The sequence below is a fragment of the Leptonychotes weddellii genome, chromosome 6, assembly GCF_054177405.1.
Source record: "Leptonychotes weddellii isolate Sample4059 chromosome 6, ASM5417740v2, whole genome shotgun sequence".
Lineage (NCBI taxonomy): Eukaryota > Metazoa > Chordata > Mammalia > Carnivora > Phocidae > Leptonychotes > Leptonychotes weddellii.
In genome coordinates, this window is record NC_138374.1 from 36,087,168 (window position 1) to 36,102,838 (window position 15,671).

General features: G+C 41.6%; 1 protein-coding gene and 1 long non-coding RNA gene across 5 annotated transcripts in view; both read left to right on the forward strand.

Moving 5' to 3' along the window:
• ERCC6 (ERCC excision repair 6, chromatin remodeling factor) overlaps positions 1-15,671 on the forward strand; it is a 72,601-nt gene that overhangs the window by 12,261 nt on the left and 44,669 nt on the right. For all 4 annotated transcript variants that reach the window (XM_081823922.1, XM_081823924.1, XM_081823923.1 and 1 more), the window contains one exon: positions 15,056-15,181. In XM_081823922.1, the coding sequence (XP_081680048.1) occupies positions 15,056-15,181 (126 nt within the window). The remainder of the gene's footprint in view (positions 1-15,055; positions 15,182-15,671) is intronic.
• LOC145722184 (uncharacterized) lies at positions 5-7,451 on the forward strand. Its single transcript, XR_014146274.1, has 2 exons — positions 5-435; positions 652-7,451. It is a non-coding gene; the product is annotated as an uncharacterized LOC145722184 (long non-coding RNA).

A 15,671-nucleotide genomic window follows, 5' to 3' on the forward strand; every position in this document is an offset into this window, starting at 1 on the left:
CAGTCTGCAGATTGTAAACAGATTGTGCTGCTTGCTTTCTCTTAGGCCACAGGTTTATTAAATAAGAGTTCTAGATTCAGCTTAATGTATTAGACCCCCGTTTATCCAAAGGTTGGACTTCCTTTAGCCTTAGCCTCCTTGGACCAGCAGGGCCCCAGTGGAGCTAATCCCCAATGCTTCTAACTTCTGTATCTTCATTCAGATTTGGGGCAAGTCTCAGAAGAAAAGCTTAGGGGAACGGCTGGGGCAAGAGGCCTGTGGAGGACCGAAGGCGGAGCCGTATGCCTTTATACTCAGGCCACCTGTAGCCAGGGGCAGGAAAAGGAACAGGCTGGCCTGTGTGGTGTATGCTGCGTGGTTGGTTTTTTCTTTTGAAGCAGGAAAGTAATTGTCCAGGACGTTCCTCCAAAAAGGAGCTGAAATTTAAGCTCTAGTGTATGAAAGAATAAGCTTGTTTTCTTTTTTTTTAAAGATTTTATTTATTTATTTGAGAGAGAGAGAATGAGAGAGAGAAAGCACATGAGAGGGGGGAGGGTCAGAGGGAGAAGCAGACTCCCCGCCGAGCAGGGAGCCCGATGCGGGACTCGATCCCGGGACTCCAGGATCATGACCTGAGCCGAAGGCAGTGGCTTAACCAACTGAGCCACCCAGGCGCCCAAGAATAAGCTTGTTTTCTAAATTCCACCTTCCTTGTCTTGAGAAGGCGGCCCCCTGCGGAGTTACTAACTCCTGTCCTGCTGCGGGAAAGGCAGTTCACACGCACTGCCAACCCTTCCTTTTCACTCTCAGTTTTGATGCCGGGCACTGACTTTGGCTTTTCTTGCCATGACTCTCTCAGTAGATGATGCAAATAAGATGAAAGGGAAGGTGATCGTGTTCCTTCGGGAAGTTGGTTGCCACATATTTTTTTGTAAGCCCTGCGAAACTGGATGCTGCAGGTACCCAGTGTGCCGACCGAGCACGACCCTGCCGCATCTCTGGCCTCCCACATGAGCTCACGCAGCACTAAGAAAGTCCAAGGGAAAGGGAATCTGTTTAACAGATTAGTTTTTAAGTATTTGCTCCCGGGATGGCTTTTTCCCAGTCCTCAACAGTTTTTTCTTGTTTTCTATGTAGGGAGACCTCATTTATTGTGTTTCTTGTAGCTTTCCACTGACCTTCGTGAATTCAGATTGTCCTGATATTTTTTCCTTCTGTTATTTAGAACTGATGCCCCACATCCAGACTGTCACATAATTCCCTAAAAGCAGATGTGGCATAGTTCTTTTCACACAGAGTTTGAGGACCTGTGACCTAAACCCAGTTCTTGACCTCTTGTAGCATAGTTGAGGAGTGGCTTACATTTGTTACTTCTCATTGCAACTTTAACTTTATTTTGCACAATTAGTATCAGTAGAGCTGTTTGAGGGATATCAGCGGGATACTCTTGAACCCTGAGCAGTGTCAGTCTATTTCTTAACTAACTGTAGAGAATTAAAAAAGTGTTAATCTCAACATACTGATTGTAAATGGAACAATATTTTCTTCTCATTCAATATTAAATTTATTTTAAATGTATTAGTATCTTGATCAGAAGCAGTTTATTTTGATTGAATTTTAAATACGGGCTTATTTTAAATTCATGGCAACACTTTTTTCTTAATAATCTCAAGACTGTAGAATAGTTATTTCTAAAGCCATATCAAAGCCAGTTTTTTGCTGAAGTTACAGTAAAATCTCAAATGAATTTCAGAAATATCAATAACTCTAATTGCCACCAAAATGCTATAGCTCTTAAAATTTTATGGCCACAGTTATTAAGGCTGTTAAACTGCAGATAACACATTGAAATGTTTGTATTCCATCTCCTTTGGTACTCTTTGGATTGGGGGATGGTAAAAGAAAAGGCTCAGGACTGAGAAGCATTATTAAGAACATTTTAGAACTGCCAGTTGCTTTTTTTAATTTTCTTTCTTCTTGTTGCTGATCTTTGAATACAGATTGAAATTGTGATGGTATTCCCTTGAGTGAACCAAAAAAAAAGACTTTAGGTTCCCTTATCTTAGCAGTGGTTTGATGATAGATGATCAGAATAAAGCCCCATAGAGTTTGCAACATAGAAAATGACTTTTTCTCTATGGTTAGAGCTTAGGAATATGTACCTAGGCCAGGCGCCTTTTATTGAACTTGTATTGGTTATAGCCCTGTGAATTATAATGCTCATTTAGACTCAGAAGTGAAAGTGAGTCACTCCTAGAGATCTCAATTCCTTTATTCTCTCAGCTGGAGCATCAGAGGTCTTTCCTTAGCTCTAGCTTAGTCCCAACTATGTATCTTTGTTTTTAGCTGTTGCCAAGTGTGGGAATTTCCTGTCAAGCCTTTTCTATAGCTTAACCTTTTCTGGAACAGGATAATAGCATTTAGGATCCTACTTTCTCTGACTTAGCCCAAGACCTCAGATCAGTCTTGGAAGTGTTACCCGTTTTTTAAAGTGCCCATATGTTTTTTTGCCTTTCCCACATTTGTATCCTGCTTCTGTCTCTGTACTAAGTTGCATTTGGAGGCTATCTCCTCAGTGGTGTTCCTTGATTTTCATACCTCTGATAATGTACCAGGATGGGTGAGCCAGTTTGTAGAAGTACATATTCTGTCAGTTCTTACTCATGTCCTTAGTATGCAGATCCTAGAAAACATCCATTATTTTTTAATTTTCATTTTGTAGCAGCAGAGTTTCTATTAGGGTATTGCTTTTAGTTGTGAGGTTCAGCTTTCCTTAAAATACATTGCTGCTTTAGAAAGCTAGGGTCTGGGAGCTCCAGGAGTCAAAGACTTCTTAGGAATGACACATGTTCTGTGTTTGAGCAATAGGTGTCCCTGGTGAACACTTACGTGTCACTTATCTCATCCAGTATGTACAGCCAGGACAGGTCAGGGTGGCCCAGAAGACCACACGTTTCATATGTGCACCTTTCCCCTCAAAGTGATCAAAGATCAGCAGTCCTTGTTACCTCAGTGTTTCTGATTGATTTCCACATGAGATAGGAGGCAGCTCGCATTGCTACATCTTTGCTCTCACTGCATGAATGCATGTGTGTGCTCCAGGGCCAGGACTAGGGTTTCCGGCAAGGAATTTGCAGTCTTTTAGGGGACATGGGCACCAATAGGCCCTAACCAGTGTGAAGGGAATAATGAATTCAGACAGATATTTGGGGAAGACTTTGTGGAGGAGATTCATCCGGGCATGGGGCCTTGTCTGTTGAGTAATTCAGATATGTTGAAATAGACCTTAGGGTGCAAGTTATTGAGAAGGAAAATCCTTGCTTTGCTTTGGAGGCACATCATTTCTCATTTGGGTTGCCTTGGATAGTGGTGTAGTGGCTGTGGTGTGCAGAGATGCCTGGTTTCTAAGCCATCAGCTGTAGGACAGGCAGGGCACAGGCCCTTGCCTTGCCGGACAACTCTTGGGCAGTGGCCGTCTGTTCAGGGGGAGACCGAGGCCCGGTGTGGACTGTCTGGGAAGGAGTGCTGCAGTCCGTTAGTGATGTCTACCATGGGCACGGGGGCCTCGGGGAAGCAGCAGCATTCATGCCAGGTGTTTGCCAACCTTGAGATACAGCACAAACAAAAAATGTCACCAACCCTGGCCTCCTCCGGCAGCGGTTGGCACTGCTTGGGCCAGGCTTGGGCTGTAGGTCAGGTTACATCCTGAGTGAGAGGATGCACTTCAAAATAAGTGTCGTCTCCTCCTGGCACAACTAGGGCTAGTGTTAAGACTTTGACTTAAACCCATACCCTGAAGCTCTTCTATTTCTGTTTGCCAGATGTTACTGTTTTAGTTGCTAACCTGACGGGCTGTATTTCCTTGGCAGTGAGCATAGAGTAAAGCAGAGGTTCCTAGCCTATGGGCTGATTCTGCAGAATCACCTGGGAGCCCTACCATTGGAGGTGCTGATTCAAGAAGTCCAGTGTGGGGCTACCAAGCAGTAATTTTTAAAAGCTCTTCTAGGTGGTTCTGATGCACTGTCAAGTTTGGGAACTACTTGATGTGTATAAATAGATTTTATATACTGTTTTTCCTTTTGCGCTTATGGCTTTTGGCAGATTCAGTTTGTATTTGTTTCTCTAAAATCCTCTTATATATACCCTGCACAAGTGTGTTTATATAGGGTCGGGCTTGAAAAGGAACTTTGAGGTTAGGTCATTCAGCTACATGCTGTACGTAATAGATCATCTGCTTCTTATCAGAGCATATGCTTCAGAATCACCTGGAAAGCATCTTCAGGACTCAGCCTGGAGTGTCTGAGGCAGCAGGTCAGGGGTGGGAGGAGCTGGGCACTGCGTGAGTGCTTTGACTGAGCTCCAGCTGATTCTGAGGCAAGGGTGGTGGCATCCCTCATTATTGCAGGCCCTTACTATGTTCCCACTTAGGAAACCCTGGAGGCGATTGGAAAGAACTGTGGGTAAGGATGTTGGGGTTTGAAAATCAAATGCTTTTTTTTCTCTACTCTAGCCCAGAGTCCGCTTGGTATTGCTGCTGCAAAAAACCCCCTCCTGCATTCCACTCCCACCTCAGTGAGTGAAACACAGTAGAGTTCAGAAACAGACTCTTGAGTAGGTGGTGCCTGAGTTTCCTCAAATAATCAGGTACTCGGGGGCCAAGCTGCTGAGATCACAGCCTGAAACCGATTTGAGTTGCTACCTGCCAATGGTTTGAAGGCTTTCCACACTCCCCACCTTGCACTTTTGGTGATTTCTTTTTGTTTTTTTTTGTTTTTTTTCAATAGTGAATTTATGATAACGTTAAGATAAAAAAAACTACCTACATCTCTATTTTTCACGTTATTTGTCTACATTTCATTCCAGGCTTTGATCCTATGTATACATATCTTTCAGTTATTATAATTATAGTAAGGTGTTCAAACATTTGATCATGCCCTGTTCAAGTTAATCAACTTGCCTATGATCTCACTGTTAAGAGGTAGAGCTGGGATTTTTTTTTTTTTAAGATTTTATTTATTTATTTGAAAAAAAGAGCACAAGCAGGGGGAGCAGCAGAGGGAGAGGGAGAAGCAGGCTCACCGAGCAGGGAGCCCGATGCAGGGCTTGATTCCAGGACCCTGGGATCATGACCTGAGCTGAAGGCAGACGCTTAACTGACTGAGCCACCCAGGCGCCCCTAGAGCTGGGATTTGAAGCCAGGACAGGGTTGTGTAAATGTCATTTCCCTTCTATTTGTGGAATTGGGTGGAATGTGCAATATCTAAGTGTGACCACAAGGTGGCGCCAAGAATCAGCACATAGCTGCCTCCACCTCCCTGCGATGGAAACCAAACCGAAAACCTAAGCCGATTGGTTGGGGACTTGGGGAGATTGTAGGGAGTCTAGAAGACTTGACAGGATGGGGATAGAATTTGCCTCATGTCTTGTATAACCTGCATCTGTAGTCATGATGCCTGTTGGTGTAACTGGTTTCTAATCCATCTAATAAAATACCTTTAAACCTTGAAGATTTTTCTTTTCTGCCTCTCCCCTCTTTTTTTACGTAACTACCTTTGAATGACTCCATTCATTATGTAAATCTTACACAGTGTCTTCACACTGCAAGGCTTAATCATCTGAGTAAACAGTATCTCCGTTGTCCTTCCCCTTGAGCACTGGGGCTGCTGTGGCCAGGGGCGAGTTGGATCCTGGTTTGGAGGGTTTGACTGTATACATGAAGAGAAAAAGAGAAAGAGACTGAGAAGAGAAAGGCTGTCAGCATTTTCAGATGCTTAGGGGGGTCAAGCCAAGTAGGATAAATGTTGAAAAAAAGTCTCAGGGTTTTGAAAATTTGGAGGCTTTGATGGCCTGAGCAAGGGTGGCATGTGGGGGATGGAAGGAGGTTCTCTGAGAACTGAATGCATACTACTTGGCAGTGTTTCATGTCAGGTGGGCTCGTTGGTTTAAACCTCACAACCCCTGAGGAAATAGGAACTGAGAGCAGAAAGGTGACATAATTTGCCCAAGATAGCATAAATGGAGAAGGCTGGGGAAGGGGTCTGAAGGTGGATTGGGGTAGGCAGGAGTGATCTATCAGCTTGGTCAGTGCAGTGGACTGAGAAGAGCATTACTTCAGCAGCAGGTTTCTGCTGTCACTTGATGGGGACCGCCTCCATATTTTTTGTGGGTCCCATTCCTTGCCTGAAATGCTGTGGAAGGCCAGGCCTCCTAGAACCACTCTCCTAGCTGCCTGTCTCCCATCTTATTGTCCTCACAGAGCCTCTTTGTCTTGTTTTGCCCAGAGCTGGCTCCCTTTGCACTGGGATTGTCTTGTTTATTCTTCAGTTAGATCTTTGTTTGCACTGGATGACGATTCAGCACATTCGGGAAAGTTGCACATAGGAAAAGCCAAATTACATTGTAGAGCTTGTAACTTTTTAAAAAAAGTCACTTGATCTCTAAAATCTGAATTTATTAGAAGTTTAACCTAGATTTGATCAAGAAACCTAAAGCTAATTTGATCAAGAAACCTAATGATTTGAAGATTGTTCTTACCGTCGGTTTCTGGGAGTTAATTTCTCAAGAAATAAACCTGTGTTCTCCCCGCCCCGCCCCCCCAGGAGTCTGTATTTTAAAGAGAGAAGAAAAAGTTATTCCCTCAAAGAGTTTTCTTAGAGAGAATCTTGGCTTCTTTTAAATGATGAAGCTAAGACACAAATGAAGACTAATTCTGCTTTGTGCTCTGCACACACCTCTCATTCCCAGCTCCAGTGCATAATTGTCTACATCAGTCTTAATTTACTCTGTGAGATCTGGACTCCTCACTGAGGGTATTTCATCTGCGCAGATATGCCAATTAAGTCCACCCAGATAGACCATAAAAAGGCAGATAAGAAAAGTAAAACACTGAGTATCTCAATTTAGTAAATTAGACTAATCTGTAAGGGATTCTTAGCTGTCTGAAATAGAAAACCTATCGCACTACAGAAATGCAAACTATATTAAATACCCAGCTTGGTGCCTTGAATATATTTTTAAAAATCAAATTGTACTCATTGTGCTTCTGTTGTAGAATTTCTTTCATGGATATTGCAATAAGTGGAGAATGAGCCTGAGATTGAAATTTCACCCCGTATTGAGAATGGTTTAACTGTGTGGTGTGTGAATTTTTCCTCATAGTGCAGATCCAAACTCTGGGCTTGGTGGCCCTTGCAATGTGAAAATGAAGGCAGAGAAGTTAGGTGACTTTTGAATTTCAAGCAGCTCAATATATGACTTTCTTGGAGTTTTGGAGCGGGCATGTTCATTTTATTACTAAATCACCTGAAGCTACTAATAATTGACCATTCTTATTGATGGGTATATTTTGCCTTTTTGTGAGTTGTGTAGGCATTGGTTTGTTTGTTTATTAAGTAAATGTATCCTTTGTGTTTGTTCAGCCCAGATCATCTGTAGTGAAAAGAATTGCTAAACAGATTTTACTGTTAAAAGTTGGCAGGTGTACAGTGAAGAATGAGTTTTTTTCTTTTTTTAAGATTTTATTTATTTGTCAGAGAAAGAGAGCACAAGCAGGGGGAGCGGCAAGCAGAGGGAGAAGCAGGCTCCCCGCTGAGCAAGGAGCCCAATGTGAGACTCGATCCCAGGACCCTGGGATCATGACCTGAGCCAAAGGCAGACCTTAACCGACTGAGCCACCCAGGAGTCCCAAAGAATGAGTTTTGACTCACTCTGTGCAGTATCGAGGTAGGGAAGGACATCTTTTGAGACAAATTTGAATTGAAGCTTTAGAATTTGGTTTGTCTTGTACAGTTGTTTTCATTGTATAGTGCTTAAAGAGGTGATTATTGACTCTCTGGCTTACACTATGAGACAAGAGACAAAAATATTGAAAAATATTTTTGAGAGGCAAGATTATGAAACAGGAGTATGGATTCTGGGGGCCTATTATTTGGGTTTGAATCTTCATGTTGGTGATCTTGGCCAGGCTACTTCACCTCTCCCTGCCTACTTTAACTGTGAAAAAGAGATTAAAAATAGTATCTGCGTCATAGGGTTTGTAAGGAGTAAATGAATTAATACAGGTTAAGTTATTTAAAACAGTGCACAGCACACTGTGAACATCGGTAGCTATTCTTGTTATTATTAGTATTTGTTTTCTTACTGTAAATTAAAAAAACATATACATAGTATGGATGTTTGTATGTGTAATTTCAAAACACAGCTGGTCCAGAGCTAGCAAAGGTTACTCAGGAGGCGATATGTAACATAGGGTTTAGAAATCACAGACCATGGAATCGAATGCCAGAGTCTTACCTAGTAGCTGTGAGATTTTCTACATCTCTTCATCTTTGAAATGGGGATCATAGCAATACTTTCTTCAGGGATGCTATGGGGATTATAAAAGATAATATATCTAAGCTATTAGGCATATGTCAGGTACTCAGTATTAGCTGTTCTTATTTGCATGCCCACTAGGTAAAACATTTACTACAGAGATTTCATCGAGCCAGTAGGAGGGTCTGTAAGAATCATGAAGAAGAGCCTATAAATATTGATACATATGAAAAGGTGTCCTCTTTCCAAAGTAAAAGGCAGTTTTACAGTTGGTATTAGTATGCATAGCCAGATCATTAGCTATTATAATACTTAAGTTTTGTTGATGTCAGGCTTTTCTCACCTCTTATACATTTTTTTATTAATACGATAAGGCCCACTTAGTGATAAAATATCTGTACAAATAGGAGCACATTATCAGTAGTTGTTTGGGGAGAAAAAAAAAATTATTTCTCCTTTGAATGCACTAGGGGGCACTAGACCTCTGCCCAGGGGGCATTTTCAAGCTTCACAGTCTGCTTGTCGGTTCTAAGTGTGTGTAGGTCAGGATTACACTTTGGTTCCTCATGGTTTTCTCTGTTCTCAGGTCAGTGTTCCAGATTATTCTGTTGTGTCTTGTAAGGCTGGATTTCCACACTCCTTGCTGACCTAGATGTGTAGGACATCATTCCCCAAGTGGACTGTGATAATCTTACAAGGGCTGATGGCATGGGTGGACTAGCATGAGGGCCTTCTAGACTTGGGAGCTACATCTAACTCCTGCATGCCCAAGATTGCAGTAGGTGTTTTCACAGTTGTTATTTTTTATTCATATTTAACCTACAATTAACTAGAATGTCTCAATTTTACTTTTTTGTATAATCTCCTGCCAATAATTAATTTTGAGATAGCGTCTGGCATGTATACAGTGTAAAAAAAAAAAAAAAAGTTTCCAAAGGGTGTAGTACATATATTATCATGTCGTGCTGTGACAACCTCTTATTTGGCTCCTTCGGTGGCTGAGGAGACAAATGCAGTGATGTTGAATGATATTTTTAAAATTCAGATCTCCCCTTGCCAGTTATAGACCTGAAATGTAGCTCTCTGCCCACATCTGGTTTTCACTTCTCAGTGGGAATCTGAAATCTGTTTTTTACTGGGTTTTCCTCTAGTGGCTGCCACTGAAGTCTGAGGAACTGTCGGAGTTAGAAGATCTCCCCAGTGACTAATGTACTTCATTTTATTTGGTTGCAGCTGTGACTATTACATGGGTGGATTAAAGAAAAAGACGAAGGTGGGATCATCAAAAACATTATTTCCTTTCTAGTGATGTCAGTGTAGTTTAGGGCTAGTTAAACTTTTTTCCCCCTCTGTCAGAAGATGAATTCTTTCATTTAAAAAGGTTGAATCTGGGCGCCTGGGTGGCTCAGTTGGTTAAGCGACTGCCTTCGGCTCAGGTCATGATCCTGGAGTCCCGGGATCGAGTCCCGCATCGGGCTCCCTGCTCGGCAGGGAGTCTGCTTCTCCCTCTCCCACTCCCCGTTTGTGTTTCCTCTCTCGCTGTGTCTTTCTCTGTCAAATAAATAAATAAAATATTTAAAAAAAAAAAAAAAAAGATTGAATCTTTTGCCCATCCTTTTCCACCTGGTCCTAGGGAAGCTTGGACTCAAACCCAGGGCTTCTGATTCTTCCTGAGGACTGGTATACAGAAACCAGTTTTGTTGCAAAGTAAATCTGCTGGAAAACCCAAAAAACCGAACTCAGGACTTGAAAATAACTTACAAAATTTTTATTACTCAGTGTAATGAGCTTCCTCTCCTGTCCTTTTTTTTTTTCTCCTTATAAAATTAAGAATTTCTCTGATTTTGTCCTTGCCATGCCTCATTCTTTGTTGTGCACCTTAACCATGTTTGTCCAGTGGATGAATCTTGGAGTAGTACCTTAACATCATACATGTGGAAAGAGGAGGAATGCAGCAGGAGGTAGGCTGTAAATGAGCTAGAACAGGACGATTCTTGAACCCATTTTTGAATGACCTACTTTGACCATTCTCAAGCCACGCTTCTGTCCCTGGTGTCTTCCTTATCCCTAGCCCAATTCTGAACCTCATTCATTCATTCATTCATTCATGCAGCATTTACTGAGTATCTCTGTTGAGGTGGGCCATTGTACTACTGGTCTCCAGAGGTATGAAAATGACTAAAAACAGTCACTGGCCTCAAGTGGCTCCTGGTCTAATGGGGGAGATAGATATGGTTTTCAAATGAGGCTGAACACTTGGTGAGTGCTCTAGTAGAAACACCAGGTGTGCCCAGGGTGCCGTGGGGTTGGGAAGGTACCTGGAGGACAGGACACCTAACTCTGGCTGGCCAAAGAAGGCTTCCTTCTCTGGAGGCACTGCTTGAGCAGACTCTGAAGGGTCCATGGAGGGTGTGGATGTGTGTGTTTGTGGGAGGGAGGTTGGGGACAGTACAGGAATGCACATGGCACAGGAAGGAGGAAACCACCAAGTCGTGGCATAAAGACAGCTAACTGTGTTTTCCCGCTTAAATATTTTGAACATCCTTGGCATTCTGGAAATTCTCCTTTGAAAAAAAAATTAAGTTTAAATGGTGGCAGCTAGCTCTCAGGTGTATTCTTAGGGTTCCATTGACAAGGTGCCCCAGCACCTGGAGGAAGTGTTGTTCCTGGTATAGTTCAACTGGTTATGCCGTGCGTTGTTGCCAGCAGCCCAGCCCTGGGTCCGAGTTGCTTCTGACAGATCCTTGTGGTCTCCGCCCCAGGCCCCACAGCCTGGGCCAGGTTCTCGTTCTTGCATGAACGTAGCAAAGCCAGGGAGCAGTTTCTCTGCCTGCATCTGACTGGAATTGTCCGTTTATGTTTATTGCTGGGTTCTTTTCTGAGTGGCTGCCGGTGGAGTTGCTAGCAGGCTGCTGGTGGCAGGCGTGTGAGGAGCTAGAAACGCTGCCAGGGAACACCGGGCCCACTTGCTTTTATGTGGCTGCAGCTGTGACTATGACATGTGCGGAGGTTTTTAAATGAGAGCGTAGAAAATATGAAAAAGTTCTTTCTTTTCCAAAAATGTAAGTATTGGACTATTTATGCCCCCTTCGACTTTCAAAATCCATTTTCTAGCTTATTTATTGAAATAACAGAATTTAGACATTGGGGGACCATGTCTGATTTTTGTGATTTTAAATCACTGGGGTCCAGATCTTAATCTTGACCTACCCCCAACCAATTTTAAGTCATTCTGTATCTATTTTTTTGTTACTGTCACATAAAAAGCAGCCATACTTCAAACAGCTCCCTGCTTACGCATCTGTTATAGAATTTTAAAATTGAGGTATTCCAGCAGGTACCTTCTGATGGGTGTAGGTGTGTTTACTCATGGTGATCAGTGGTCACAGTATTCATAATAATTTTTGGAGCATCCATTTGATTCACAGAGGTGGTTTTTGTCCAAATGTATGTGTTCAGGTAGTTCTGTTAAGCCGTTGTGGTGCATTGCATTATTGCAGGCAGATTGTATTGTGCTGTATGTTGCCTCCCCTTCCTTCTCTGTACGTGAACAGAGTGACAGTGCCAGTCTCTGAGGATCGTGCCTGAGTTTGTGTGAGGATTTCAGTAAGCAGACATGATTATGTAGAACGGTGTATTTATTTGTTGAGTACTCATACTCTAGGCTCATGCTAAGGGCTTTACATGTGACACCTCATTTAATCCTCCCTCAATCCAGGGAAGTACATGCCATTGTTCTCCCCTCCTCACACTTGAGAAAAGGTAGGTGCCACAGAAGCTAAGTGACTTGCTGAGGGTTAAAGAACTGATACAAAGCAGTCAGGATTTGATTCTAGACCGTCTGAGTGCAGACTTTTCCTGTTTTGGCCTGTGCTTATTCCATGTGTCAATCCCAGGTTATTCATAGGTCCTTTTACACCTCCTGGCCAGACAGACTGCTCAGCCTGCCAGGCTGCAGGACAAGCAGGTCAAGCACACAAAAGAGAGCAACTTTAAGACCCTTGGTGGCTTCTAGGATGAGCAAGGCATCTGTTTCTCTCAGTTCAGGTGACTCTGGCGCCCCTCCCCCTCCCTCTTCTGCCCTGGCGGCCTTCTCAACCGTCAGGACTTGGTGCGGCACTGCCTCAGGGGGCATTGGGTAGACGGTCAGAGGTCTGTTTTGGCGACAAGCCACCTGAGGAATTACTGCTTTCTATAACAGAAGGACATCTTAGCCTGAGCCGCATATGCATGTGGTTTTATAACCCTGGTATTTTCTGTCTTTAATATGTGTATATGATTCTACTGGGGCGATTTGTCTTCACAGTGGTACAAATGCTTGTAGGCAATAATGATTTTTCCCTACCACCTTTAGTCATCCTTTAGCCAAACTGAATAAATGTTCGGCTCTTTTCATCTTGATGAAGCGGAAGGCACTGGAATGCAATCATTTCTGCAGTGGCTTATGTGGTTTCCTAGGTGCCGTGTTCTGTGGTGACATGATGCCTGTACATTTTAGGAGGGAGGAGAAAGAGGAAGCTGAAGCCCTGTTGACTCAGAGTGATGCAGTGGGAAATTGAACAGCCACAAAGACTTACTGGCTGAGTCTGAGGAAATAGCTATCATCTATCAGTGGAGTTTAAAAGTGATACTCTTTATGTAAAGTATTTAATGACTTTATGCCAAACTTCTAAAACCGGCATCTTCTGGTGTTTTTCTTTTTCTTCCTGTAAAATTATCTTTGCGTAATTGCAAAATGGAGTATTTTTAAGTGGATATGGTAGTTTTTGTGATTCTTCTGAGTTTTGTATTATTCATAAATTTGCTAAACACAAGTATCTTTTGTTTTGCAGATATTTGGTTTTGAGTTCTGATAGTAAGGAATTTGGATACTGAGGAGTATCTCATTATGTGAAATTGCTTGCTTACTAAATTTCAGATAGTAGGTAGCAAGAATCCAGATATATACACTAGGAAAATGTATGTACATCATTTTGGTTTCTAAGTTTCAGTAGTGGGTCTACTTATATACCAGGGTCTTTCAGCCTTGGCACTATTGACATTTAAGATCAGGTAACATTTTGTTGTAGAGGACTGCCTTGTACATTGTAGGATGTTGAGCAGCATCCCTGGCCTCCACCTGCTAGATGCTAGTAGTGTATCTCCGTCCCCACAGTGGTTGTAACAACCAAATATGTCTCTAGACATTGTCAAATTACCCTGGGGGGTGGGGAGGATGGCCAGATTGCCCCTGGTCGAGAACCACTGCTGTATACCATTGCGCTTCACTAAATTTGTAGATACTGCGGAACTCAGAAGAATAGCAAAGACGATTATAGCCACCGAGAGGTACTTCACTTCATCAGTTGCACAGAGATAGTTTTTAAGGAAGAAAAATAAAAAAGAGGAAGAGATCACCTTTAGAAGTTAAGCACAAAAAGGTCATTAAACATTTTATATAAAAAGACGACCTCATGGTTTTATGACAGCTATTTTTTTAGGCTTGGCTATGTACTGCCTCTTACATTTGCTGTTCTTCTCTGGAAACTACCAACAGTGCTTATTTATAGGTACTCTTAGTACCCTGAGAAGCAGCTTCAGATCACCAGCTACCTCTTCCTTACTGATCGCAGTTAAACCTCAGGTATCCCTTCCTTTTGTTACTTCAAAGAGTTGACATTCTCAACAAGGCAAGACTTTATCAGAGGATGTGCTTTAGGGTCCTCCAGCAGCTGCCGCGGTGGGGTTGCCTGTTGCTCTTGTATTTGGCCTCCTGTGCTTGGTAATTGATACTGGAAAACACCATTGGTCTAACTGGGCAGCGTGTATGATACTATCCTTCCATTTTCTCGTTTACCTTCCCCCACACGTTCTCTTAGTATTCTTACATAATCAATGGCGGTTAAATGTCATCTTACACATGTTGCTGTTCTCATTCGCTTCCTGTGAGCTTTTTACTTTGAAGGCATTTATCTGTATTGCTTTATTCCATTCCCACCATTTTGTGAAATTCACATTGTGAATATGCATACTGAGAAGGGTCATCCTTTTATTTTGGAAGTAAACTTAGTGTGTTATTAAGACTTTCAGATCTTTAGACATTTCTTCTGGTATACATACATGGCATCACCCCTCTGAAATAGAAACACTCATTTTATATCTGAAAAGCATCATATTACTAAATTTATAACTTAGATTTTATTTAGTGAACACATTTTTTTCTAAGTTGTTTACTTATCAGTCCTTTGATATTGTTGATGCCCCCATTAAGTAAACAATATGTTAATCTGATATATAGCAATTTTGACCCAAAATTTGCTTTATGTTCAAAATACTATGCTGTTTTATGCTATGACTATCATATCTTTAGCACAGAAATAGTAATTATAAATAAAATCAATTTTTTGTTACATTGCCATTTTGGAGATAGTTATATTGAAATTTTCACTGAATCTTTTCTAGAATTAAGTTCATATATCTTAGGAAGTAGCAGAGAAATTCCCCCTTAGGGTATGCCAGAAGAGGCACAAGTAGTTTTGATAATGAAATGGGACCTTACAGAAATATTTCTAAAGCAGCTGTAATAATTCAAATAAGAATTGAATTAAAAAGGAAGGAAAAGAGAATTTTTTTTCTTTGAATATCACAGTTTTGGGTAATGACGGTAGCAGAAAGCTAAAAGACCATTCTAATTTCCTTCTTTTTCATGTGCATTATGTAGAACTGTATTTTAATCTGTCTTGTAACCAAAATAATGGAAATATGACTTTTATTTTCATGGTAGGAGATGGAATAAGCTGAGGCTGCGGGACAAAGAGAAGTGTCTGAAGCTTGAAGACGATTCTGAGGAGAGCGATGCGGAGTTCGATGATTTTAAAATGCCGGGGTTTCTGTTCAAAAAGCTTTTTAAGTATGTGCCATGTGTTCTTTTCTTTATATCTGTCGTCAAGCCATTGTGTACAAATTAATATTTTAGATATGACTCAGTAGTTACCTGTGGGCCCCTAAGGTACTTGCAGTAGTTTATTGCAAATATAGATACTGTCAAATGAAATTTTAGCCACGTGCTGCTCATTAAAGTAGATGATAATAAATTGACTAAAGTGCGCATGGGGCACGTTGGTAAGCTGGTGAATCTGTGTGGACCTGTCTCAGCCGGCTAAAAGCAACACATTTTGAAAGCCATCTACATTGAATTATTTTTTAGTTCTTAGTAATTCTAAGGGACCAAACCTCTAATTTCTTAAGTCAGATGAATTAAGTAAGAAGAGTAGTATATTAAAATCAATATTGAGGTTTTTTTTTTTTTTTTTTTTTTTACTTCTGTGTAGAAATAAAAACTATTCCGAGTAGTTTGTTTTATGTTGTACCTAAGGGTATAATACTTTTTTTTTTTTTTT